Below are 27,740 nucleotides of genomic sequence, written 5' to 3' on the forward strand. Positions count from 1 at the left end.
GTAAAAATGGTTTTATTTTCAGTGTCCGATTCATGAAGCTGTTGCCTTTTTAAGCTATAAACAGTGTGTCCATATTACCCTTGCCCATGCAGAATTAAATGTCACCATTGCGTTTGTATGCGTCAACATTTTCCTTTTTGCTGAATCTCTTTAAGTGTTATTTGGAAGTGTTGGTGAATGCCACCTTAACAAAGCCTGTTGAGGCCTTCCTGTCCCTGCTGGACCTCTGAGATGTCCCAGGTGAAGTTCAGCTGCAGGTCCTTCATTCTTTCGTTGTAGACTCTGTCGAAGCGCTCACTCTGTGCCACTGTCAGGGCGTTCTTCCAGTCACCGATGGTCCCTGACACGGAAATATAAAAAAAATTGGTTACCGAAGTGTCACCTTTAAATCAAACAATGTCAAGCTTTTTTTGTGTGTGAATCAACATTTCGATTCTAGTCACAAATATGCTCCTTAGAATTGCTGCATTTGACCCTGCATAGAGCGCTGGTGGTACTGATGCCAGTTTCGTCAAACTGACAGGCGAATGCAGGATATCCATGCACTTATCCATGGTCCAGCAGTCCTATTTTCTCTATCCTCTTTTGTTTCTAATGTAATAAAAGAAAATGCTAAATGCCCAACTAGACTATCACGTATGATTGCTGCGTGGACGCCAGTGACTTCTGGGTCTCGATCCTCATCGATCCAAGGCCTCAATGTTCTGAAGACACACTGCCACCATAGTATCAGGGGAGCCTTCTTCATAGCATAAATACCAGCTCTCTAACGGTTCTATTTAACCGCAGTGAAAGCAATGAGGACTTGTTGTTGACACAGCAGGCTACCGTTACCTTTCCTCAGGAAGGCACCCTGGCTCTTATCCTTGATGTCGTCGGGTAGGAACTCATAGTTGGCCTTGTCATCTTGTTTCATGTTGTTGAAGGTCACCCTCTTGATGATGGAGTCAATGGCGGCGTCAGAAAGATTCTTGCCGACAAACTCACAAATACGCACGACCACAGACCTCAGGTCCTAAGCACAGAGAGCAGGTCGTTAGAGGAGAGCTAGAATACGTATGTGTTGTTGGGCTTGTGGCACACAGGGATCACCTTGATCATGTCTTCATAGCGGAGGAACAGGATGTTGTACTGGTCCTGGTTGGCGTGCCATCCTTTAACATGGTCGAACCAACAGCCGCCAATCACTGGTCCATGACAAATGAAACAGACAAGATGGGACGGAAAGAAAAAGACAAGTTCAACAGATAAGAAAATCTACAGGGTCACTTCCTCCAGTCTACCCCTGTCTGTGTGAGTCACTCACTCCTTCCACTGATGAAGTTGTCGAGCATCTCGTTGAAGTGTTCTGCGTCCTCCAGCTTCTTCATGAACTTTGTAAAGTGAAAGTAGGACACCATTGCATCTTTTGGATTCCTGGAAACATAAATGACCTGAAGAGGGAGGGAATGACCCTGGATTGGTGAGTGCAGCCTTTGCGGGGGTCCATGTAGTTCCTGAGCTCTTGTCTGAACCCTGACCTATACCATGGCTGTAGCTGGGTGTGTGGGCCGTGCACACGCAGCCTTCTCACTGACCTTGGCCTTCTTCTTGAGCAGCCCCCTCGGCATCAGCGGCTCCTGCAGGTGGGAGCAGAAGAGGCGTGGGGAGCGGCGCGTGTCGTAGCTCTCCCACTCCTTCATCGGGTACTCCAGCCAGGGCATCCTCTCAAAGGTGACGGTGTCCTTCAGCTCGGGGAAGTCCTCCTCAAAGATCAGGGTGATGATTCTCTGGGTCCATACGGTCCCTAGGAAGAGTTCATCTCAGTCAATTATGGAAGTTGTGTAAAATGTCTCATGGTCTGAGCCATGTCATAAAGTATTAACCACCAAATAATTCATTGGTGTTTGCTATTGTGGTATTACCACAATACATAGAATGACGCCAGAAGTGTGCTCTACTTTCATTATGCAGACCATCTGCAATATGAACATTAGCTTTTTGTTGTACAGACTCAGAGGCTGAATAATCCTAAGAAAACCATCTCGAAAGTGAAAAAAAAAGAAAAAAGCCTTTTCTACATCCACCGCTATTGCAGCAACTCGCCTTCAACCACATGTATCGCAATGCACGCCTGATGTTAGCTTGAAGATGTCTTTTGTCCGTCTTATCTTATGGAATCTATTTGACAGGCCTATAGCAATGACCTTTAGTTACCTTCCTTGGTAAGAAGAAGGTAAGTTGGGGAAAATGTCTCCCTCTTTTAACCCAATGCATTTCATTTGTTGTAAAGGATTGAATGATTGTGGGTGGTTGGTCCAACGCTCACGTGTCCCGTCCGCGTCAGGGGTTTATTTGTTTAAAGATATCAATTTGCGATGTTTGCTTTCTTTTTCCGAAATTACCTTACTGCCTTACTATAAGGTATGGGGAGTATGACGAAATGTCGACAAATGGTAGGTCCTATTTTCAACAATATAGAAATCAAATAAATTGTACATTAGATATGTAGAATCAGTGGTCAATGACAGTGCCTCGTATTACTATGAATATCGGAGCTCCCACCTGAACCGTTAGGATAGTGTCAACACTTGGATATTGATCCCAGTCTCGTCTGCCCCACAGAACCTCCGATCACTCGGCTTTGTTTTCTGAAAACTCTAAAGATACTTTTCTGCAGAGATCTACTGTTTGTGAAATATTAAAACATCCCATCACTGCACAAAAGTATAGCCAATACACTCACCCGATTTGGGGAAGGTAACGAGGTAAACATCGTCATCTCTGACTTCAAAATGTTGCAAATCGTCAATATATTCCGTTGTTACTTGATTGGTGTCGTCCACTGGAAAAACAGCCCCTTTGTATGTGAACAGAGTTTCACCGAGTAGTTTGTATTCTTGTTGAGCCATTGCTTTGTTGAATGCAAACAAATGATGCCAAGTTCTGTGCAGTGAGTTGGAGGAGAAACATTGAAATACGACACTGTGGTAGAGGCAAAGGCCATGTTATCTGAGTAGAGTTATGAGTTAACTCTTATCAATACCTTTGTTCGGTTCAAAGTGTCATGTAACATTTTGTTTATGGGGGCCCTTCATAGTGTTGATAATATCCAATCAGAACTTAACATGAAGTTTGTTTTAATGTTACCCCTGATGCCACATTGTAAGGAAGCTGTTAAATTTCCCTATTATAATTAAATCCTCTAAATACAAAAGATATGTTGGTCATAGGACGGATCATCTTCACTAGGCTATAGTAATCGTCCAAGTTCCCCCTCAGACCTGATACAGTAATATTGGTTTACATTTGAAGAAGCATACGTAACTTTCTCATTGTACTCACAGCAAACACACAGAAAAAGACTTACCGTACTTGCACAACTCAAAGGTTGTGCAAGTAAGGGGCCAGTAAAAATGGTTTTATATTCAGTGTCCGGTCATGAAGTTGTTGCCTTTTAAGCTATAAACAGTGTGTCCTTTCTGTTGTCCAAAGGTCCACAATTTTATTGAAAACAGATCTTGAGAGAATCTTCATTTCAATTCTAAGCAAGAAAATCTTGATTGTCATTTGATCAAGAATCGTCTATTTTACTCTAATCAAAACGTATTCTCAATCAGTTGCCCTCATGTAGGTTGGTAGCAGTTGTAGAGCACCTGCTACCAAACTGCATGGGGGCCACTGGTAGAGATTGCCACCTCTACAGTACCGTTGTAACGCCGAGGAGGTAGGTACTGTTGTGGATGAAAACCCTTGTAGACTTGCCCAATAATTCATCATGAGTTGCTTGTATCTTAAGTCAAGTGATATTTCTCCCAACTCCACTTGGAGGGATTCTTGTCGTTTTCCCACAGAACATTAATGAGGGGCCAGACTAGTGCTACAGCTAGCACACACGGCCATCTGAGCACAGCTGGAGTCTATTACTCAAACACTTTGGCTTGAAACCACAGCTTCAGCTGGTGTTGAATGGACGGGGTGAATGGAGGTAAACGCAGTAACACGAGAACCCTGTGCGTGGGCTAATAATAAGCCAGGCCACGCCCCAGTTTTGATAACAACTTCTCTCTGACCCTTGATTTATTAACCTGCTCCTTCTTGAAGACTTTGATTACTTAATTGAAGTTGACCTTTACAGCTTGTTAACTTTCCACAGCGATATACTTTACCTATCCTAGTGCACAGGCCTGCTGCTCCTTAGAGTACGCAGAGTGAGTAGGGCACCGAGTATATCGATCTTTTTTGTCTTCTTTTTTTTTATACACAAAGCAATTTGTTTAACAAGAAGGAAACAGTGTAATCATACTGCAAATAATAGTAAAAGAAAACAATGATGGAATTAAGAATTTTGTCCGTCCCACAGACTAGGATCAGTCAAACCAGTGCCTGTGCTGGTTTGATCATGATAACCTAAAATGACCTTATTCTGACTGACCTGGCAACCCTACACATGTTGTTAATGTAATGCTCGGTGTTGCTGAGACATGATGTTTGATTCGGTGCAGGCGCTGGTTTGACTGATCCCAAACTGGAAACCGCGATGATGATGATACGGTACGTGACGAAGCTAAACGAAGCTCGCTACCTTTGTCTGACATCGCCTCTCTCCCGCTCTCTTCCCCAGGGCCGGTTCTAGCCCTTTGGTAGCCCTAGGTGAGATTGAGTTGTGCGCCCCCTGTTCCCATAGCGAGAGAAGCGTTGCCCTGTTAAGTGACATTACTATACCAAACATCACTGAAGACACATAACTGATTTACCTTTACTTTGCTCATTAGTTTTTTCATCCACTTATAGCTCTCTTATAAACAATGTGTGATTCATGGACAACAAACAACAGAAAAGCTTCAGAATACTTTCTACATTTACAACATTCAGACAGTAAAGTAAAAGTGTCAAAAAGAGTATACTTAATAACTAGTAAAATAATTGAGGCAAATCTTGTTCATAGAGGTAGGGATCAAAACCGTATGGGTTATGAATGCCTACAGTTGCTTGTTTTTTTTGGGCAAAACGACTATCAACCGCAAAGCAGGGCCCCAAAAGGATCCTGCTTAGGGCCCCCAGGTGTGCAGGGCCGGCCCTGGTCTTGCATAACTCACGTAATGGACGTAGCTGTGATGACATTCGGTGAGATTTAATGTCTCTATGTTCTAGTGCTAGCTGTATTGCTCTTCTGGACGGTTCTTGACACATAGCAAAGTGACCCAGTTTTCCCACCAAGTCTTGAATAAACCCATACATCAGGTAATGATGCATCGTTGAAAACACAGTGGCGATCGGGGGGAAACAGAGGAAAATAAATCAAACTGTTTCACTGATGAATTCCTATTCAGCCCAGGAGGCTTTAGAAATATTAAAAGAGACTATTTATTTGTCTGAGTAGTGGCTCAAGAAGAATACAAAGTTTTCTGTGACACACGGCAAGGGATATATTGTTTATTATCACTTTGACTTCAGGGTTGAGGATTTTTTTATTGACAACATATATTATTATTACCCTTGCCCATGCAGAATTAAATGACACCATTGCGTTTGTATGCGTCAACATTTTCCTTTTTGCTGAATCTCTTTAAGTGTTATTTGGAAGTGTTAGTGAATGCCACCTTAACAAAGCCTGTTGAGGCCTTCCTGTCCCTGCTGGACCTCTGAGATGTCCCAGATGAAGTTCAGCTGCAGGTCCTTCATTCTTTCGTTGTAGACTCTGTCGAAGCGCTCACTCTGTGCCACTGTCAGGGCGTTCTTCCAGTCACCGATGGTCCCTGACACGGAAACAGCATAAGAAGGGGTGACAAAGTGGGACCAGTAACGGAGAATTAAGTGACCAATTCAGCTTACTGTTTTGAAAATTTATTTGACGATTGACGTTTACGGGTTGTGCGGAATGATTTAGTAGTCTCTAGGGGCGGGCCATATTAGCAGGGACGTGCACAGGGGGGTTGCTCAGGTTGCTTGGGCAACTGCCCATATGCCCTCCTCGACTCAGGTTGCCCTTCCGAGGAAAACAATTTTTTTTTTTCTTTTTTTTTTTTTTATCATTTAATGGATGCAGAATTTCATGTAGGCCTAGATAAAAAAAATCGCCACTCGAAACATTTCATAAAGTAAGCGTAGCCTCATTCAATTCCGTTCGGGCACTGAGAGTGAAAGTCAGTAGGGGGAGGGCAAACTCTGCCCCGGCAACAGCCGCTTTTGCCGCCTCCCCTCTGCCGCCCTTCCCTCATTGAAATGAATGGAGGCAGCGAGTTGCCGCGCGGCGTGTGAAAGCTGCTTTACGTAGCTGCAGCGCTGCACGCGACCGGAACACCGGCACCTGTGAGACGACTGCCTTGATCCATGCCACTTATTTGAAAGCCTTTGTGTGTAGTAGTTGTGTTTAATATTCAAGTTGTGTCATCAATTGGTGGTAACAAAGGTTAAGAAAATGAAGGTTGCCCTGTATTTTACGGTTCACCAATAAGACGTAATAAGCTGTACATTGTATCAAATAAGACAAAAACAAGAAATATAACAGTTATACTTTAGTTATACTCAATACACCTAACTTTCGCTGTAATTAGAAACCAGATATCATGCCATATTAGACCTAAAATATACTATTGCCTAATAATAATTAGATACGATTACACGAAATTACGCTCTAAAAAAAGTAAAATAAGATTCAAGTGGGAAAGAAAGATGGATTTCAGTTCAAGGTACAGTTCTGATGTGTCACAAATGACACTCTTATAAAGTCCAAGAAGGGTAATAGGCAATAAAGATGCAATGAATAATTTGGTTTACTACCCCATTATATGGCTTTAAATATGTTTAAAGACATATAATAATCTGATCACAACATAATTGTGTTGAATGGTGTCTTATAAGGGTATAACAACGTTAACTGTTCTTCTATTTTACCGCATCGAGAGCCGCTGTTGACTCGCTGGCTTTGGTTTACCTTTCCTCATGAACTGGCCCTTGTTCCTGTCCTTGATGTGATGGTTTAAGAACTCATAGTTGGCCTTGTCATCTTGCTTCATGTTGTTGAAGGTCACCTTCTCGATGATGGCATCAATGGCGGCGTCTGGCAGATTCTTCCCAACAAACTCACACAGACGCACGACCACAGACCTCAGGTCCTAACCCATAGAGCAAATAGAATGACTACAGTCACACCAAAGGACTCATGAGCAGCCAGAGCAGCCAGCAGCCATTCCTCTCCAATGGCTACCAGGAGCAGCGGCTACCGTAGCAGCAGTAATCGGCGCAGTGTCCAGAGCGCCTTCAATCGATCCAACTCCACCTAGCAGAGTTAGTGCTGAAGCGGCCACCAAAAGAAGATCTGGATTGAATTTTCTCTAGCGCGTAATTCTAACAAACCTGGATTAGAATCCCATCCACAGTTTCCATTAGCTATAATTAAGTCTGTTTGTCTACCAGAAAACAAACGTAGGCAAGACCACGAAGGGGCTGTAGATTTCTGTTGTGTTGTGTTTGCACTGAGAGCGAAGGCCCAGGTCAAACTCCTTGTTTGTGGAAGCTTACTAGACAGACAATATGACTCTGATTCGATTAGTAAATTAGATTCAACTTGATTCAGAATATGTGGCCATCTATTCAAAGCCTTTGGACTGCAGAACTGCTCGAGCAGCCAGCGGCTACAAGCACCAAATAATATTTAGGATGGACCCCCCAGTAAGAGAACTATGATATTGATGTGTGGTTGGGACTGTTTGTCACAGAGTGATTACCTTGATCATGTCTTCATAGTGGAGGAATAGGATGTTGTACTTGTCTTGATTGGCGTACCATCCTTTAACATGGTCAAACCAACAGCCTCCCATCACTGGTGGACATAGAAACATAAACTATTCAAGATGGGACGGAGAGACGCTAAAACGATAAGAAGAATCATCGGTCAAAAGGGCCCTCCAGTCTATTCCTGCTTGTCTTTGTGAGTCACTCACTCCTTCCACTGATGAAGTTGTCGAGCATCTCGTTGAAGTGTTCTGCGTCTTCCAGATTCTTGATGATCTTTGTAAAGTGAAAGTAGGACACCATTGCGTCTTTTGGATTCCTGGAAACATAAATGACCTGAAGAGAGAGTGAACCGTAATAGATTACGTTGTGGGTGTTTGTGTGCGTCTGTAACAGAGGTTGGTTTGGAAATGTTTTCCCTGAATGCAAATCAGCCGATAAATCCTTTATGTTTGTGTTCAATGGTCATTCGTTGGATGAACATTTTGACTATCACTTCCAATGTCGATGTTTGAGCGTTATTACCGAATTATTTGGGCTGGCAACTTAACCCGTTTAAACTAATGATTGCAATCAACACATAGTTCCAATTCGCCCCCTTGACCGCTTATGTCCCAGAATGAAACCGTAACAGGTTGACACAATAATACTTTGATCGCTGCAAATTATCGCTTTTCATGATCATTTGATGATCGCTGCAAAACAAACTTTTGTATCAGCTTCATGTGTTCATTCATGTATTCATGTACTTCATAACTTCTCGCCATGGTTGTGTCCAGGAAGTATGGCCATGTATGGAGTAACTCATTAAATAACTCTTTTATATAGTTGAATTACAACTTTTTAAAGTATTTCTTTCTCGTCAGTTTGACCCAGTGGTTTACTCTTCCACCACATGTGCAGAGGTTATTGCACTGCTAGATTTGGGTTCATAGTTTACGATAGTTCATGCCCGTGTTTGTGCACCGGCCACACATGCACTGGATGTGGATGTGTGTGCGCACGCAGCCTCCCCTGACCTTGGCCTTCTTCCTCTGCAGGCCGCTTGGCACCAGGTGCTCCTGCAGGTGGGAGCAGAAGAGGCGTGGGGAGCGGCGCGTGTCGTAGGTGGGCGTGCCTTTGCCCTGGTACTCTAACCAGGGCATCCACCTAAAGGTGGGGGCGTCCTTCAGCTCGGGGAAGTCCTCCTCAAAGATCAGGGTGATGATTCTCTGGGCCCATACGGTCCCTAGGGATATTTATTTTCCATATCAAAACAGAAAAAACATTACACGCTACATGCAGACTGCATCTATGGTCCAGTGGCGTGTTCTTCTGTGAGGTCAATCCTGAGGGAATGTTTTTGTAGCTTCTATGAATAAATGAAACTTAAAAAGGATTGAATGTTTTCCCATCCCCCCTGGCTCTGGCTGGGTCCAGTTGGTCACCAGAAGCTCTTTATCTCTTTGCCATTGTCACCTCAACGTGCGAGACTCGACTTCCAGTGCTTCAAAGATACGAAAGAAACATATTGCATTTGGAAGATTGATTCATGTGTTTATCAAAGCACATATTCAAATGTAAGTCACATGTCTTTTGTCCTCTGAGTCATTTATCGCACAGTTGGGGTAGATGCTCGTTTTGCAGAAAAGTTCATGTTCATATGTTAAGTAATTAAGATTGATTTATTCTTAGTATGTGTCGTCTGTATGGAAATATTACAGGTATATTTGAACAATATTAGCAGACAACGTTGCACTTGTTGTGCAATGCTAAATATTGTGCAACATTGCACAACATTCTCATGAGTTAAATCAGTTTGGGGCATTAGCACAGTATCCAATATCGACTTATAACATAATTGTTATAATTTCACTTCATTGTTGACCACTGTCTGGAAATAGCTTTTCTCTCTCTGTGACGGACTGGTTTATACTCCTCCGTGTGTGTGCACGTAGACACGCAGAGCGCTCTCCGTCGTCGGAGACGCTGTCGGTTCACCTCTCCGTACCTCTACGTGCACATCCAATGTTCCGATTACGGATTACCGATCGGAGTGTGACTGCGTATACTTTGGCCTCAAAGGCCAAAGTATACGCAGTCAAGTATGGGTGCTGTGCTTTACTGCCTTTCAATTATCACATATATTGTGATTGATACTATTAAATATAAATTTCAAGCAGTCTTCTAGCGTTCTTTTGTTTTCAATGAAAAGTAATAAAGGTCAACTTCTACATGCTTCCAAAAACATTCGAACATTTTATCACTGAACAATGGGGAATGTCCTTATTAACTGTAAGAACACTATATAAGCATGTAAATGTAATTCTGCAGTATGAAATACGAAGTGATCCTCAGGTCTGATGCAACACATTTTAATTGCTGCCAAATATTATATCTGAGATTGTCACCTGATTTGGGGAAAGTCACAAGGTAAACGTCATCATCTCTGACTTCGAATTGCGGCAAATCATCAATAAATTCCTTTGAATGGACGTTGTCCAACAGAAAAACAGTCCCTTTGTACTCGAGAAGAGTATCACCGAGTAGTTTGTATTCTTGTTGAGCCATTGCTTCGTTGCATGCAGTTATGTGCAGGGAGTTTGAGAACAGAGCTTTAAATAAGACACTCGTCGAGGCATAAGTTATGACTACCCACACCTCCATTACAGGGTCATACAATACCAAGGTCAAGATGGGGGATTCGACCATCCCCATCAAACATTGCCAATTTTACTTTTTAATGTTTACCATTCATACAAGATAAACTCCTACTCTAAAACTCCTGAAGGATTAACACTGTCTCAAAATTATAATAAGTAATCTAACTAGTTGAAAACCTTTTTCAAACAATTTTAGAGACATGTTTTTCCGGTGATAGAATGTTACATCATGGTTGGCTTGAATCCCACATTAGTTAATATGAAGACAACAAGTTAGTGAATGGAACCAAAGTTACCCTGAGCCAGACAGCGGAGCCAGGGGGTCACTTCTGTTCAGCCTGGACGCAGCGATGAATCAGGACAAAGGAAGGTGGTGCACTCTCATGCGCAGTGTTTCCCCCAGCACTGTGTTGTTAAGGCGGCCGCCTTATCAACAATAGGGCCCCGCCTTGACTACCAATGTATATAAAATAAATTAAAAAAAATATATCAAAAAAAAAAAAAAGTTTTTTTTTTTTTTTTAATTATTATGCATTAACAAAGTAGAAAACTCTCGTAGGGAAAGAAAACATACTTCCATCAGGTGTAAAAATAAAGATCAATAATGCATCGGCGTTCACAACAATGGTCGTGACATCAAGCTTTTTGGTCAAGCTTTTTCTTGATGTCACAACAATGGTCGTGACATCAAGCCCCCCCCCCCCCCCACCTTGACTAAGACATTTACTGGGGGAAACACTGCAAGCAGCAAGCGGTTCTAGGGGCCCTGCTATGGGTGGAGGTAGATAGGGGCCCTATGGGTGGAGGTAGATAGGGGCCCTATGGGTGGAGGTAGATAGGGGCCCTATGGGTGGAGGTAGAGCTAGGGGCCCTATGGGTGGAGGTAGAGCTAGGGGCCCTATGGGTGGAGGTAGATAGGGGCCTTGGTATGGGTGGAGGTAGATAGGGGCCTTGGTATGGGTGGAGGTAGATAGGGGCCCTGGTATGGGTGGAGGTAGATAGGGGCCCTGGTATGGGTGGAGGTAGATAGGGGCCCTGGTATGGGTGGAGGTAGATAGGGGCCTTGGTACTGTAGCCCTCTGTCTATAACAACTAAGCGAAGGCACCAAGGTGATATGCTTGCCATTTATTAATGGCTGACGTGTCACATGGCTAACTTAAAGCGCTAACTGAGTCAGACTCGGACCAAGAGACCATTTGAAACCCACTGACCATTTCGAAACGGCACTCATCCAATTCTGAGGCGAGCAGGCAGGCCAGAATATTTTTTTTTTTATCAAACAAAAGTACGCTCTATATGAATGAAATTTGTTTAGAATTTCGAAAACACCGTCTGATACGTTCAGCACTCAAATGAGAATAATGGTCATTCGTTAATTTACATATACCTTCTTTTACTCTCATTATCACTTTTGTCGCACCCTGTTGATGAGGTATTTACTAAATTGCTTATCTACTGCTTCCCCGGCCGGAACACAGCTCGCGTTCTGGGGCCCTGGTGGCCTCTGCCTAACAACGGGATGTGGACACGCTGCGTAGCAACAGGACGCGGAGACGCCAAACACTCGACCGCCAGCTCCAAGGATGGCGGAACAGGGAGTGACACGGACCAAACGGGTTTTTATTAACAACTTAGACCTATACTCTTCAAATGTAATCGCCAAGGTAAGGGGCTTGGAAATGCAAATGTAAGTATTTGTTATCCAACGTATGATGCCGGCTACCCTACTGAAGGGTCGTTTAAACGTGGGTTAAACTGTGATAGGATGATCGACATTTCTAAGAGAGGGATAACTTCCAGCGAGTCGGTCCTTATGGTGAAATAAACCCCCACAGGGGGACGCTCCTCCCCGGACACCTCAGCCATGGTATAACGCTCAGGTGTGTGTACCCAGTGGTGGAGTGGTACCGGGAGGGTCTGAGCGTTCCCTAACCGGGAGTTTTACCGAGAGGGTCGGAGTCTTACCGGGAGGGGCGGAGTGGTACCGGGGTGGTCGGAGTGTTGACGGGATTGTTACCCGCCGGTGGAAAAGCGCCAAAAGAGGTGAAATGCTTGGAGTTAAAGCAGGGAGCTAGGAGTTAAGCATAAGTTGGCAACATGCAAAGTGCCATGTTGATTGTCACATTTCTAATACAAGTTTCCCCCAATTTATTTGATCACTAGCTGGCCAGCCTGCATCGCGGTATATGGGAACAGGCTAAATGAATAATATGAAAATAAGCAGATTTTAGACAAAGTAGCTAGTTAACCTTCAGTATGATTTATCAGTTCATAATCTGTTGTATGGTGGTAGCATGTATGTAGCCACATAATGTTTTATTGTGATGCTGATGAGACATGGCTAGGAGGTAGCAGAGAGGTTTGCACACTGCACATTGCTATGAGTGTGGTAACTGGGCAGAGTAATTAAAACATGTTAATCCGCTCGTCCACTAGGTGGCAGCAACTCTCTGTTGTTAAGGTTGAGTTAACCTATAGAGGGTTTTCACGGCGCGTCATCAGCGCGTCATCAATCCGGCCGTCGCCATGTTGGAGGTACTCGGCAAGGTAAATAAACCGCGCGCCAAGGTAAATAAAGCGCACGCCGCAGTAGATCCCGAATATCTTCGTGGAAAATGGTAAATTATTGCTGTGTTTTTGGCTGTACCAATCGGTCAGACCGCGAAAAACATTTGGAGTATTACAGACTGCCAAAAGTTATAACTAATCAAGGAGAACAATGCCAAAAGTTGTCAGAGGAAAGGAGGCGCTTGTGGTTAGCGAAGCTGAACCAGGATCTACGTGGCAAAAATCTGGACAACGTCCGAATTTGTTCGGCCCATTTCTTGTCAGGTAAGTGACATGTTTTTATGTTGCATTATTGACTTAATATCTGATTAGGATCATATTTAATAGCCTGCTACAGTAGCAACACAGTTCTTAAAATGTAGAGCTACAATGTGCTGTATTTCTCATTGTATTCCAGGTAAAAGGTCTGACCTTTATCAAAAGGATGACCCAGATTGGGTGCCATCTGTCGGAATGACAGGTCAGCAAAGGTCTCCTGAAAAAGCTGGGACATCATCACGCTACAGCCGTCGTGGGAATAATTCAATTTCAATTCAATTTTATTTATATAGCCCTTAATCACCATTACAGTCTCAAAGGGCTTTAACAGGCCAAATATTTGTGACACCCCCCTTTACCCATGCCCCCACACGGGCAAGAAAAAACTCCCTTGAATCAGCAAGGAAGAAATCTTGAGAAGAAACTCAGTGTAGGGGATCCCTTCTTCCAGGGATGGTCAGGAGTGCAATGGGTGCCACAATTGGCATACAGGTAAATACATGTACATCATATTAAAATGGTGATGGGGTTCTGGCCGGTTATCCATGAGGAGAGTCCAGGCATCCAGTCCAGCACCCGCAGCACGCTACAACTGACAGAAAAGTGAATTAGAACGGAAAAGTACATAGTGGGAATGTATAATGTAATAAGAAAAGCACAAGCAAACAGAGTAGTCTTCACTACGCATCTGTTGTTTTCACACTCCAAATGCAAGATTGTAGAGGTGCGTTTTGAGCTTCCCTTTGAATAGCTCCACAGAGTCAGCTTCCCTGATCGCTGATGGCAGCCTATTCCATAAAAAGGGGGCTCGATAGGCAAACGCTCTCTGTCCAGCCGATTTCTTTTTAACCTTCGGCAATGAAAGAAGGCCGGCTCCCGAAGACCGGAGAGACCGAGAAGGACTATAAGGAATGATCAGGTCCTTCAGGTACAATGGAGATAGTCCATGCAAGGCTTTATAGGTCAGCAATAGCACCTTAAAGTCTGATCTGAAAGTTATTGGTAGCCAATGTAAAGAGGCGAGAATAGGTGTAATATGATCAAACTTTCTCGTTCTGGTCAGCAATCTAGCTGCCGCATTGTGTACCAGCTGTAGACTCTTTATAGTAGAGTTCGGTAATCCCGAGAACAATGCATTGCAATAGTCCAGTCTTGACGAGACAAACGCATGAATCAGTGTCTCTGCATCCACTACAGATAACATTGATCTGATTCTTGCAATGTTTCTCAAATGGAAAAAGGCAATTCTAGTTATACTTCTTATATGCTGATCAAAGCATAGTTGAGGGTCAAACAAGACACCAAGATTTCTGACGGATGCACTCTGTGGGATGGCAAAGCCATCCCACAGAGTAGAACCCAGCAGAGACTGAGAGAAGCTGCTGCTGATGCTGCTGCTGGTGCCGGAGTTGCTGCAGAGACTGATGATTCTGAGACTGATGACCCTACTACAAGTGGTTATATCAGCAGCAATTTGTGCAGCACAGAGACTCAAAGTGAATTGACTGGTGATTTAATTGAGGGTTAGGTTGATTAAAGACATTATTGCATTACTTACTTTGGCCTTCGCAACACATCTGTCGTCGATGACTTGGTATTGAATCTCCCTCACCCATCCACACACCATCTGGTTATAGGCCTCCAAACTTTTGTACGCTTTAAGGTCTTCCGCTGTGTATGGGCTTGGCGAGAAAACCAGGTAGTTGACGATGTCAGGATAACAAACAGACGGAAGACTCTCCGGGTCGTCATTGATCCAAGACGAGGGAGCCAACTCGTAGGGATCTGCACCACCAATCAAATCTAACTTCCTCAAATATCGTGCTTTTTCGCGCGGTCCAAGTCCTTCCCTGTATGCCTTTGCATCTATAACGCCTTTTGACAAGCTTTTCTTGGGTTTATGACCTTTATCCATCGCAGCGTTTTCGTTTATCCAGCGCAGAGTTTACATGCATTACAGCGCAGTGTTTACATCGAGTGCCTCCAACATGGCCGCGCATCCGGGTTACTGCCCAAGACGTGACGTCGGTGAAAACCCTCTATAGTAAAGCACAGAAAATGATCAGTCAGTGATGTGCCCCGGTTTTGCCTTGTTAAGTTAATCTGCACACTGTGTTAGTCAGGAACGAAAAGAAGCCCCTTCAATGTGCAATAAGAAGCCTCCCGTGAGACAGAGTGCAACAACGGATAGGGTGCCGTTTCTAGGAGCAAGTTGTAATATTGTAGGAAATCACAGTAAATGTGCTTATCTGTGACACCTGTGCAGTTTTTGTACTCTTACGGAGAGAGGGCCCCCCTGGTGGATGATGGACAGACTGCGCCCAAGGAATATGATGAACTCACTGAGGCATCTCAGTCGGACCACAACAACAAGTGCACCTTTGAGATCGTCGGCACGGTTACCGGCAAATCTGGGACTAAACGGCCGCACGTGCTTGAAGAATATGATGTAAGGAATAACAACTTACGGACACAACTGTACCATGTTCAGAAACACTCTTAGGATAACTTGGCTTCAGACTTTGAAAAGAGATGGTTTTAGTGTGTGTGTGTGTGTCCAGCCACTACAAAGAGGAGAGCTTCTTGACAGACTGATGGACTGTGACGTCATCGTCTTCAACGTCAGCGAGCAGGCGGCCGGAGTCGACGACGCCTCCTGGGCTGTCTCAGGTACGGCAGACAGACAGCTGTCTCAGGTAGGGCAGACAGACAGCTGTCTCAGGTACGGCAGACAGACAGACAGCTGTCTCAGGTACGACAGACAGCCGTCTCAGGTACGGCAGACAGACAGACAGCTGGTTCTGGAGGCCCTCCCGTGTCACTGCTCTCCCCGTTAGAGGCCCTGGGTCTACCCTCTCCCCGTTAGAGGCCCTGGGTCTACCCTCTCCCCGTTAGAGGCCCTGGGTCTACCCTCTGCCCCGTTAGAGGCCCTGGGTCTACCCTCTGTCCCGTTAGAGGCCCTGGGTCTACCCTCTCCCCGTTAGAGGCCCTGGGTCTACCCTCTCCCCGTTAGAGGCCCTGGGTCTACCCTCTCCCCGTTAGAGGCCCTGGGTCTACCCTCTATGCCGTTAGAGGCCCTGGGTCTACCCTCTCCCCGTTAGAGGCCCTGGGTCTACCCTCTCCCCGTTAGAGGCCCTGGGTCTACCCTCTCCCCGTTAGAGGCCCTGGATCTACCCTCTCCCCGTTAGAGGCCCTGGGTCTACCCTCTCCCCGTTAGAGGCCCTGGGTCTACCCTCTGTCCCGTTAAAGGCCCTGGGTCTACCCTCTCCCCGTTAGAGGCCCTGGGTCTACCCTCTGTCCCGTTAGAGGCCCTGGGTCTACCCTCTGTCCCGTTAGAGGCCCTGGGTCTACCCTCTCCCCGTTAGAGGCCCTGGGTCTACCCTCTCCCCGTTAGAGGCCCTGGGTCTACCCTCTCCCCGTTAGAGACCCTGGGTCTACCCTCTGCCCCGTTAGAGGCCCTGGGTCTACCCTCTGTCCCGTTAGAGGCCCTGGGTCTACCCTCTCCCCGTTAGAGGCCCTGGGTCTACCCTCTCCCCGTTAGAGGCCCTGGGTCTACCCTCTCCCCGTTAGAGGCCCTGGGTCTACCCTCTCCCCGTTAGAGGCCCTGGGTCTACCCTCTCCCCGTTAGAGGCCCTGGGTCTACCCTTTCCCCGTTAGAGGCCCTGGGTCTACCCTCTATCCCGTTAGAGGCCCTGGGTCTACCCTCTCCCCGTTAGAGGCCCTGGGTCTACCCTCTCCCCGTTAGAGGCCCTGGGTCTACCCTCTCCCCGTTAGAGGCCCTGGGTCTACCCTCTGCCCCGTTAGAGGCCCTGGGTCTACCCTCTGTCCCGTTAGAGGCCCTGGGTCTACCCTCTCCCCGTTAGAGGCCCTGGGTCTACCCTCTCCCCGTTAGAGGCCCTGGGTCTACCCTCTCCCCGTTAGAGGCCCTGGGTCTACCCTCTATGCCGTTAGAGGCCCTGGGTCTACCCTCTCCCCGTTAGAGGCCCTGGGTCTACCCTCTGTCCCGTTAGAGGCCCTGGGTCTACCCTCTCCCCGTTAGAGGCCCTGGGTCTACCCTCTCCCCGTTAGAGGCCCTGGGTCTACCCTCTATCCCGTTAGAGGCCCTGGGTCTACCCTCAAGATGACAGGATGTTGCATCGTTCAGGGACAGGAAACGAGGCTTTATCCACGGCGCAGACTCATTTGATTATTTTGATCCGACTTGATCCAAATTTCTTCGACCTCCTTGGACCAGATTTCCCTGTATGCTTCAACTTCAGCTTATTATTTTATTGTTATTATGTTCTATTCTCAATGGTGCTTGTGATTATTGCAAGGATTCATTGACTTCCAAATGGAAATAAGAAATCTATTCTAGGCTGTTTCTATTCCTTTAGTCACCTGTCTTAATAATTGTGTTATGTTGTGTTATATCCCTCCAGAGCTCCACCGTAACATCGATACGTTTGATGGACCCAAGATATTTATCCTCATATCCTCCGTGATGACTTGGGCACTCAGCAGGCCGCTGGCTGTGAGTCGAGAAGAGTCTAAGATCGGATATATGTGGGACACAGAATATATGCATCCGATTTTAGAGCCAACTGTGTAAATGTAAATGTGTATTGATTCCTAAAATGTCCCTTTTTTTCTTCTTCCTTTCACCTATTGAGTGCACATTAAATCGATAAATTAGTCAAATCCATCGACTTGATGCAGACACTTGAGACTGATTCTATCATGGGAGATGCTCCAGCTGTGGTTTAAGGGGCTGTGTTTTGTCTCAGGATGATCCAGAGTTGCCCTTCACTGACGAAGACTACAGGAAGAGAAGAGCGCATCCAAACTTCAAAAAGCACATCGACCTGGAGAAGCTGGTGGTTAAAATGGGCAAAACGGTCAGTCCAACGTCCCGTAGCAAACGTCTCCTGCTTGAAGCATTTTGTCCGCGGTGGATCCGTTGTCCATGGTCCCTGTCTCTGGTTCCAGAGGAGGAGGAGCTTCTGCACGTACGTGGTGGCGTCTGGACTTCAGTACGGGATGGGAGAGCAAGCCTTCCACCCGCTGTTCAAGGTCAGGGCGGATCCACCTCCTCTCTCTTACATACAGCCTCCATATCAAGTAGTGCAAGTCAGAGTGATTATTGTAGCACCTTTAAACCCAATCTAGTCCATTCTGAAGACCTTTTGATTGTTTTCTAAAGGTCACTGCTGTGTCAGTGCTGGTTTAGTGTTGGGTGAGGGTATTGGTTAACCTGTGTGTGTTCCCCCAGATGTCCTGGGTAGGGTGAGGGTATTGGTTAACCTGTGAGTGTTCCCCCAGATGTCCTGGGTAGGGTGAGGGTATTGGTTAACCTGTGTGTGTTCCCCCAGATGTCCTGGGTAGGGTGAGGGTATTGGTTAACCTGTGTGTGTTCCCCCAGATGTCCTGGGTAGGAGAGGAGCCCCTCATACCTGTGTTTGGAGGAGGGGCCAATGTGTTGCCCACCATTCACATACATGACCTGGCCAGGTGGGTCCTATCCTTTTATTGACTCTTTAATCTCTTTGAAAGAATATTGAATGATTTGAGTCGAATACAATCCAATGGACCCCATTCATCAAAGCATCAAGTGGTTCTGTGATGAGGAGTAGGAGGAAAAGGACTGATGACACAGCTATGAGAGGACTCCGAGAAGTAGGCTTAGGGTTGATATAATTTTTACCGAATTCAAATCCAAACCCAAATCCAGGTCCACTAATAGGGAACGTGAGCTGGGTTTAGACCGTCGTGAGACAGGTTAGTTTTAGGTCCAGGGAAATAATACTTATATTGGAATATGCAACATAGAGACACCAAACCAGGCCAAATGATTTAAAGAAATCAATATAAAAGCGCTATAAAAAACGGATCAATTATTATTTTTATTATTAATATAATAGCTCAGAATTCAAATTAACAGAATCTATCTCCACCAATCAGTGGCCACCATTGGTGAGTTGATGGGCGTGGCTGGATTTCTCTGATGTGTCGTGCTCCACATGTTCAATTTGTGTGTGTGTGTGTGTGTGTGTGTGTGTGTGTGTGTGTGTGTGTGTGTGTGTGTGTGTGTGTGTGTGTGTGTGTGTGTGTGTGTGTGTGTGTGTGTGTGTGTGTGTGTGTGTGTGTGTGTGTGTGTGTGTGTGTGTTTCGTAGCGTGATCCAGAATGTGATCCACCTCATGCCCAAGCCGTGCTACCTGCTGGCCGTGGACAACTCCCAGTACACCCTGGAGGACATCGTGAAGGTCTGAACCCCCAGCCCTGGTCCTGTGGTTGGGTTCATCTTCACCTTAAAGGGGCTGGACCCAACCGTTAAAGGGACTGGACCCAACCATTAAAGGGGCTGGACCCAACCGTTAAAGGGACTGGACCCAACCATTAAAGGGACTGGACCCAACCATTAAAGGGACCCAACCGTTAAAGGGACTGGACCCAACCGTTAAAGGGACCCAACCATTAAAGGGACTGGACCCAACCATTAAAGGGGCTGGACCCAACCATTAAAGGGGCTGGACCCAACCGTTAAAGGGACTGGACCCAACCATTAAAGGGGCTGGACCCAACCATTAAAGGGACTGGACCCAACCATTAAAGGGACTGGACCCAACCATTAAAGGGGCTGGACCCAACCATTAAAGGGACTGGACCCAACCATTAAAGGGGCTGGACCCAACCATTAAAGGGGCTGGACCCAACCATTAAAGGGACTGGACCCAACCGTTAAAGGGGCTGGACCCAACCGTTAAAGGGACTGGACCCAACCGTTAAAGGGACTGGACCCAACCGTTAAAGGGGCTGGACCCAACCGTTAAAGGGACTGGACCCAACCGTTAAAGGGACTGGACCCAACCATTAAAGGGACCCAACCATTAAAGGGACTGGACCCAACCATTAAAGGGGCTGGACCCAACCGTTAAAGGGACTGGACCCAACCATTAAAGGGGCTGGACCCAACCATTAAAGGGGCTGGACCCAACCATTAAAGGGACTGGACCCAACCGTTAAAGGGGCTGGACCCAACCGTTAAAGGGACTGGACCCAACCATTAAAGGGGCTGGACCCAACCGTTAAAGGGGCTGGACCCAACCGTTAAAGGGGCTGGACCCAACCGTTAAAGGGACTGGACTGAACTATTAAAGGACTGGACCCACAGAGGTGGTGCTAGCGCTGTTAGGGGGCAGAAGCTGCCTCTGTCAGCAAGTTGATGACCTTTTTAGAAGCTGCCACAAACGTATCTTCTATTTGATATAGAGGCCGCAGGTTTGCAGAGACCTGGTGGGTTGTAACGTTGAATGTATGCAATGGGCACAGAATACAACCATTGAAGGTTAAATTCTGTATTCATTCTGAAGAGGAATGTAAAACTTGGAAAGGGTTGGTCGTGTCCCTGTAGCTCTCTGCTGCTGATCTCCAGTGGACCCTGCTGGCTGTTGATCCATGGATGTTCTGTTGTGCTCCCCCCCTCCTAGTCTATAGCCTTGGTGCTCGGACCAAGGGAGACTCAGAACAGGCCCTTCGAGGAGGCCTTCCTCATAGCAGACTTTACAGTAAGTTCATACTCTCACACATGCTACAGCGTTCTCCTGTCAATTATGATTATTTTATGCAATTACATTTTTATAATTCTAACTAGATAAATATTATCCCACCTTTATTTGATCCGTTCTTTAGTAGTTTAATCTCATAATTTGACAATAGATAAAGATGTAGGGATATACAAACCTTGCAGTACTCTGAAACTGCCGATCACAGCAGATGGAGCTGGACTCCCTGTCGGCCGACCTCCGCCTGGAGGCGGTCTGCGTGAAGGAGCTGCTGCCCTTCCGCTGGGAGTGTGAGGCGGGCATGGTGGACAGCATGGAGCTGCTGGTGGAGCAGTACCGGACCACCAGGGGCCTGCTGGTAGGCTCTGGGAGCACCGCCGCCGCACGCTGTACGACACGGGGAAGCGCCTCCTGGTTCTGACCTGTGTCCCCCCCTGTGTCTCCGGACGTTCCTCTGGCTCCCTCAGCCCGTGCGCGTGTGCATCCTGGGACCCCCCGCCGTGGGGAAGAGCTCTCTGGCCCGCAGGCTCTGCCGTCAGTACCGGCTGAACCACGTCACCGTGCAGACCGTCGTCTCCCAGAGCCTCGCCCACCTGGTGAGGTACCCCCGAGACGCAGGAAGGAACACACGCAGATACGCATCAACGCACACACACACTCATGCATACATACACACACGCATACATTCACAAGCACACACTGTACAAACACATATACCGAGCGTACACACATACACACAAACACATAAACAAGTGCACACATGCACACAAACACACTAACTCACAAGCACACACACTGGCGCCGAGTACCATCCATGCTGCTCAGGACTCGGCCAACCTCCAGTCCCACCGACAGGAGGCGGCGGTGGAGCGGGGAGGGGCGGACCCGGAGGCCAGAGGCTCAGCGGCCGAGGCACAGAGGCTCCTGGAGACCCTCAAAGAGAACATGCAGCAGAATGAAGGTAAGTCTGAGGCCCCTACCTCAGCCTCCGAGGCCTGCCCCCTCAGCCTCCGGTCTGAGGCCCCCCCCCTCAGCCTCCGGTCTGGGGCCCGCCCCCTCAGCCTCCAGGGCCCGCCCCCTCAGCCTCCGGTCTGAGGCCCCCCCCCTCAGCCTCCGGTCTGAGGCCCCCCCCCTCAGCCTCCGGTCTGAGGCCCCCCCCCTCAGCCTCCGGGGCCCGCCCCCTCAGCCTCCGGGGCCCGCCCCCTAAGCCTCCGGTCTGAGGCCCGCCCCTTAGCCTTTGGGGCTAACTAGCTTAGCAGAGAGAAGGAGGCCAACTCCCAACACACCCCTTGAACCTTTGAATCGGCTCCAATTCTCAAAGGATCCTCCAGGAGCTGGGCGGACTGAGGGGTTTAGTGGAGGCTGTGTGCGTCAGGAGCTGGGCGGACTGAGGGGTTAAGGTGGAGGCTGTGGGCTGTGGGCCCCAGGAGCTGGGCGGACTGAGGGGTTAAGGTGGAGGCTGTGGGGCCCCAGGAGCTGGGCGGACTGAGGGGTTAAGGTGGAGGCTGTGGGCCTCAGGAGCTGGGCGGACTGAGGGGTTAAGGTGGAGGCTGTGGGCCCCAGGAGCTGGGCGGACTGAGGGGTTAAGGTGGAGGCTGTGGGCCTCAGGAGCTGGGCGGACTGAGGGGTTAAGGTGGAGGCTGTGGGCCTCAGGAGCTGGGCGGACTGAGGGGTTAAGTGGAGGCTGTGGGCCCCAGGAGCTGGGCGGACTGAGGGGTTTAGTGGAGGCTGTGGGCCCCAGGAGCTGGGCGGACTGAGGGGTTAAGGTGGAGGCTGTGGGCCTCAGGAGCTGGGCGGACTGAGGGGTTAAGGTGGAGGCTGTGTGCCTCAGGAGCTGGGCGGACTGAGGGGTTAAGGTGGAGGCTGTGGGCTGTGGGCCTCAGGAGCTGGGCGGACTGAGGGGTTAAGGTGGAGGCTGTGGGGCCCCAGGAGCTGGGCGGACTGAGGGGTTAAGGTGGAGGCTGTGGGCCCCAGGAGCTGGGCGGACTGAGGGGTTAAGGTGGAGGCTGTGGGCTGTGGGCCCCAGGAGCTGGGCGGACTGAGGGGTTAAAGTGGAGGCTGTGTGCGTCAGGGCGCCTGGAGGAGCAGTACCTGCTGACGCTGATGAAGGACAGGCTGACGTCTGAATCCTGCAGGAACCAGGGCTTCGTCCTGGACGGCTTCCCCAAGACCCAGGAGCAGGCCAGCAGGCTCTTCAGCGGTGAGGCGCCCTGGAGGGGTGAAATCAGTGGCACTTTAATGCTTTAATATGCTATCTATCTATGTATATATACTGCCATATACAACAGGGTTACTGCCGTTATAATGAAAGCTGCATTGGTTTATGTCTTTCAGCTGAAGAGGACGAATCTGAGGATTCAAAGTCCAAGATGGCTCCCAACGGCGCCGGCATTATCCCAGGTCAGCTGGAGGATAGGAGAATAGGTCCCACTGATCAACGCCGTCTGACCGACAGCGTTTAGGAATAATAATAGCGCTGCGCAAAACAACCATTCCATTTATTCCACCACTCCCTTCTGACACAGCATTCTGTCTTCCATTTGTATATTTATATTTAATGATAAGAACACATGACATCCTGGTGATCAACATCGGCCAAAACGAAATGGCAGGAGTGAGACGCCTCACTCCCTGTAGTGAGACACCTCACTCCCTGTAGTGAGACACTTCACTACAGGGAGTGAGGCGTCTCACTCCCTGTAGTGAAGTGTCTCACTACAGGGAGTGAGACATCTCACTCCCTGTAGTGAGGTGTCTCACTCCCTGTAGTGAAGTGTCTCACTACAGGGAGTGAGGTGTCTCACTACAGGGAGTGAGGCGTCTCACTCCCTGTAGTGAGGTGTCTCACTACACGGAGTGAGACACCTCACTCCCTGTAGTGAAGTGTCTCACTACAGGGAGTGAGGTGTCTCACTACAGGGAGTGAGGCGTCTCACTCCCTGTAGTGAAGTGTCTCACTACAGGGAGTGAGGTGTCTCACTACAGGGAGTGAGGTGTCTCACTCCCTGTAGTGAAGTGTCTCACTACAGGGAGTGCGCAGCAGGGGGGATGAGGAGGGTTGGAGTCATGCGTCCTCATCCTCTGTTCTGCCTCCGTCCCCCCGGGCCACAGACTTCCTGTTCTGCCTGGATGCGTCGGACTGCTTCCTGAAGCAGCGGGTGATGAACCTGCCCCAGAGCGCGGTTCAGGGGACGTCCTACACCTATGACCGGTTCCCCCAGCGCCTGGCCCGCTACCGGGAGAACCAGGCGCTGGACGGGACCGCCCTCCACTACTTCAACGACCTGGACATCCTCCCTCATCACATAGGTGTGTGTGTGTGGGTGTGGGTGTGGGTGTGTGTGTTTGTGGGGGGTTGTTGTCGTCTATGCATTATTTACGTCTGAAGGTTATTGGTCACTGAGAGAGCGGGACCCATTGGCCCCTGTAACTCCGCCCCTGTAACTCCTCCCCTGTAACTCCGCCCCTGTAACTCCGCCCCTGTAACTCCTCCGCTGTAACTCCGCCCCTGTAACTCCGCCCCTGTAACTCCCCCCCTGTAACTCCGCCCCTGTAAGTCCTGTTACTCCGCCCCTGCAACTCCCCCCCCTGTAACTCCGCCCCTGTAACCCCTCCCCCCTCCAGAGATCACGGACCCCGAGGACGGGGACTACCTGCTGGCCGTGGAGCAGGTGGTCCGGGCCGTGGGCCCCCCTAGGCACTACGGCCCCAGCAGCCAGGAGCTGGCGGAGGTGGAGGCGGGGGCCAGGAGGAGGGCGGAGGAGGAGCTGACGCGGCGGGCCCAGGCCCGGGCGGAGGAGGAGCGGCAGGAGGAGGAGGAGGAGGAGCAGCGGGCCAGGCGCTGGGAGCAATGGGTGGGGCCTGGCGCTGTCTGAGCACTGCTTTACTCCCTGTAACCCTAGCCCGGCCTCAACACCTTAACCCTAGCCCGGCCTCAGCACCTTAACGGACATTCAGGTCACTGCTGTACTCCCTGTAACCCTAGCCCGGCCTCAGCACCTTAACGGACATTCAGGTCACTGCTGTACTCCCTGTAACCCTAGCCCGGCCTCAGCACCTTAACGGACATTCAGGTCACTGCTGTACTCCCTGTAACCCTAGCCCGGCCTCAGCACCTTAACGGACATTCAGGTCACTGCTGTACTAACTGTAACCCTAGCCCGGCCTCAGCTCCTTAACGGACATTCAGGTCACTGCTGTACTCCCTGTAACCCTAGCCCGGCCTCAGCACCTTAACGGACATTCAGGTCACTGCTGTACTCCCTGTAACCCTAGCCCGGCCTCAGCTCCTTAACGGACATTCAGGTCACTGCTGTACTCCCTGTAACCCTAGCCCGGCCTCAGCTCCTTAACGGACATTCAGGTCACTGCTGTACTCCCTGTAACCCTAGCCCGGCCTCAGCTCCTTAACGGACATTCAGGTCACTGCTGTACTCCCTGTAACCCTAGCCCGGCCTCAGCTCCTTAACGGACATTCAGGTCACTGCTCACCGCTTGTCTTCTGAGCTCTTTACTCTTTGTCAGGCTTGTCATGGTGTCATTAGGGCTGGGTGTCACCGGTGTTTGCGCTAGTGGGGCTCCTCAAAGGTTTTGTCGTTGGACTTCGTTTGACGTGCTCCTTAAGCAAACAGTGACCTCTGACCTCTTGTTAACATAGGCGTGCAGCCCTGACAATGGGCGCATACGTCTTGGGTTTATTGTATACTCTTATTTCTACTTCATCTCGTCAATCACCATGGTCCTGTTTCTGTCCCAGAATGCCTTCCAGTAGATATATAGTTGCTGGACCCGTCCGGCAAAATTATATTTTATTTCAGTTTTATTGAATTACAAAACATTTATTATTCTCAAACCTAGGTCTGTAGTGTGGGGATGAGGGCCCGGGCCAGGGCTGGTGACCCGTGGCCCAATCGTATCCCACAGAATAAGGCGTCTTTAGGGATGATGTTCCTTAATCAACATCGGTGACGTGCTTCATGGTGTCGTTCTCCAGCGCACCGTGTGGGGCGCTGAGCAGGACGAGGCGAGGGGCGCGGGGGAGGCCGAGGAGCGGGCGGCCAGGCGGTACCTCCTGGAGCACGTGATGCCCACCTTGAGCCCCGGGCTGCTGCTGCTCTGCACGCAGCGACCGGAGCACCCCGCCGACTTCCTGGTGCGGAGGTTATGTCGTAGTTCATTACTGTGGCTCATGTTCTACGTTGTACCTAGTTAGGTCCTTAAGACATTCTGTACAGCATCTCATGTCTTTGTTTTCCCCTTTCTTTCAGGCTGAATACTTGTTCACCAACAACCCGATGAACTACTGATGCTAAGGTGTAGTAACGTCACAGGTCATTTTTTAAGGTAACAATTTCAAATATTTTTCTTTCGGGCTGAATAATAATAATAATACTGGTTTGAATTTATATAGCTCTTTTCTAGACATTCAAAGACGCCTAAAGGCCCATTCACACCCTACAGTAAATACGGATACGGACCGTTTCGTCCGGTCCCGGAGGTGTTTCGTCCGTCAATGGGTCCGTCGCCTCTGAGCTTACGAATCCGGAGTGCTCCGGGAGAAACGGAGCAATACCACCGGAAATCAACTCGGCAGCATAGTCAGAAGTCCAACCATTCGCGAAAATAGATAGAGTAGTATAATATCTGATATGTAGATATATTGTCTTTAACGTTTTATACTTATATTATACTATTTACTTGACCTTTTTATTTTATTGTTCCCCTGCTTTGGCAATGAGTTGTAACTGGTCATTTCAAAATGGCGCAACATTTGAAGCGTAGACAGGCATGACAAAACATTAATAAAACATAAGATCTCCCCCCAACCAATTACCTTTTTATTAAAGGTGCCTAATAAATCCATTTGTTTTGATTTGATAAGCACTCTACAGACCCATACGATGATAGGGCGTTTAGTACGGTCCTTCACCGTTGTTTCTTTACCTATAAAAAGCTGCAGTCAGTGTTTAATTACGCTGATTTATCTTTGAGCATTTCCTATTATAGGCTACTGTGTAAAATGCTGTTTAGAATTAATGTTAGTATCAAGAAAAGAAAGACCCACCGGTGGGGGGAGATCTTTCTTTTATTTATGTTTTTGCAATAATGCAAACGTGCATGTTGCAGAAAATATGCAACAGCGCCCCCTGGGGTCACACTTTTCGGTGGGTCGCTGAATTCGAAGTAACACCGGAGACAACATCAACGTCCGGATCCGGAGGTATGAATCGGCCTTTACAGTGAAGGGGCGGGGGGGGACCTCAATACCAATACTTGTTCAAAAATCACCAATAAAATGACTGATACTTTTGTCAAATTTATCACTAGGATATAAATAGGGCTTGGTATCGCCACGAATTTCCAAGATCGATTCGATTCCGATTCACAAGGTCCGGAATCTATATAATTTTCAATTTGATTCAATATCGAGTTGGAGATATTTCAGTTGCAATACCAATTTTGCTTAGATATGAAATATCATGTAACTAATGCTGTATATTGTACAAGGAACCCTCTGACCTGGTGCATTATAACTAATATTAATGTTCACATTAAGAATTAACCTCAAAGCAGTTACATGAATGTACTTTTTATCGAACATGAAAAACAGCCTGTTAGGCTAACATATCTTTTTTTAAACCAAAGAAAACCATTCACATTGCGTGTACCGCAATCCAGATATTTGTCACATATATTTGTATGTGTGAGCCTTGGACTGTATTGTATGTGAGCTTGGAGTGTTGATTTGGTGGTGTCTTGCACTAATTGGTGAGGTCATGTGACCTATATCACCTCGTGTCATGTGAATTTGAAAAGAAAACCTGATGAAGCAACAGCGGAACACGTAGTTCTCAATAAATCAGCTAATACCAGTGTGCGGTGATTTGACACTTCTTTGAACAGATATTTGTCCTAGATATTCAGATATTTCACGATCTACAAATGCATTTTTTACTTGTCTGAAATACATAAACTCATACAGAAAATAAATGTACATGTGAAGAAGTCAATA

The 27,740-nt window shown here is 47.9% G+C and overlaps 2 protein-coding genes across 12 annotated transcripts; one reads left to right on the forward strand and one right to left on the reverse strand.

The window, feature by feature from the left end:
* LOC115543637 (uncharacterized) lies at window positions 1-10,322 on the reverse strand. The gene is made up of 12 exons (XM_030356055.1): window positions 10,107-10,322; window positions 8,736-8,944; window positions 7,926-8,052; window positions 7,710-7,804; window positions 6,917-7,097; window positions 5,587-5,738; window positions 2,726-2,981; window positions 1,578-1,786; window positions 1,307-1,433; window positions 1,093-1,187; window positions 835-1,015; window positions 1-340 (listed from the first exon to the last, which is right to left on the reverse strand). Exons 1-12 carry the CDS (start codon window positions 10,264-10,266, stop codon window positions 186-188), a joined length of 1,947 nt encoding a protein of 648 aa, XP_030211915.1. The 5' UTR covers window positions 10,267-10,322; the 3' UTR covers window positions 1-185.
* Window positions 2,042-27,718, forward strand: LOC115543454 (adenylate kinase 7). Of its 11 annotated transcripts, none has more exons than XM_030355828.1 (23): window positions 2,042-2,435; window positions 3,600-3,706; window positions 3,811-3,967; window positions 4,485-4,533; window positions 11,838-12,023; window positions 15,452-15,634; window positions 15,747-15,855; window positions 17,607-17,698; window positions 17,952-18,062; window positions 18,154-18,237; window positions 18,587-18,675; window positions 19,339-19,429; window positions 20,654-20,731; window positions 20,937-21,086; window positions 21,196-21,324; window positions 21,584-21,689; window positions 22,800-22,928; window positions 23,063-23,128; window positions 23,840-24,037; window positions 24,353-24,582; window positions 25,722-25,888; window positions 25,996-26,071; window positions 26,189-27,718. In XM_030355828.1, exons 5-22 carry the CDS (start codon window positions 11,943-11,945, stop codon window positions 26,024-26,026), a joined length of 2,124 nt encoding a protein of 707 aa, XP_030211688.1. In that variant the 5' UTR covers window positions 2,042-2,435; window positions 3,600-3,706; window positions 3,811-3,967; window positions 4,485-4,533; window positions 11,838-11,942; the 3' UTR covers window positions 26,027-26,071; window positions 26,189-27,718. The 11 variants fall into 11 exon arrangements, with proteins under 11 accessions (XP_030211688.1, XP_030211687.1, XP_030211686.1 ...); XM_030355827.1 differs by having other exon boundaries at window positions 25,996-26,041; window positions 26,139-27,718; XM_030355826.1 differs by having other exon boundaries at window positions 2,044-2,435; window positions 25,722-25,880.
* The last annotated feature ends 22 nt before the right edge of the window (window positions 27,719-27,740 follow it).

Source organism: Gadus morhua, chromosome 5, assembly GCF_902167405.1.
Source record: "Gadus morhua chromosome 5, gadMor3.0, whole genome shotgun sequence".
Classification (NCBI taxonomy): Eukaryota; Metazoa; Chordata; class Actinopteri; order Gadiformes; family Gadidae; genus Gadus; species Gadus morhua.

What these genes read in the sequence shown, in the direction of transcription:
- LOC115543637 (XM_030356055.1), bottom strand. Translation starts at nt 10,266, where the DNA reads ATGGCTCAACAAGAATACAAACTACTCGGTGATACTCTTCTCGAGTAC. An exon ending in CAACTTCATCAGTGGAAGGA is followed by an intron (nt 7,805 to 7,925) that starts GTGAGTGACTCA and finishes TATGTCCACCAG; the next exon opens with TGATGGGAGGCTGTTGGTTT. An exon ending in GGGTGCCTTCCTGAGGAAAG is followed by an intron (nt 341 to 834) that starts GTAACGGTAGCC and finishes TTTCCGTGTCAG; the next exon opens with GGACCATCGGTGACTGGAAG.
- LOC115543454 (XM_030355828.1), top strand. Translation starts at nt 11,943, where the DNA reads ATGGCGGAACAGGGAGTGACACGGACCAAACGGGTTTTTATTAACAAC. An exon ending in ACGTGCTTGAAGAATATGAT is followed by an intron (nt 15,635 to 15,746) that starts GTAAGGAATAAC and finishes GTGTGTGTCCAG; the next exon opens with CCACTACAAAGAGGAGAGCT. An exon ending in CGCCTCCTGGGCTGTCTCAG is followed by an intron (nt 15,856 to 17,606) that starts GTACGGCAGACA and finishes ATATCCCTCCAG; the next exon opens with AGCTCCACCGTAACATCGAT.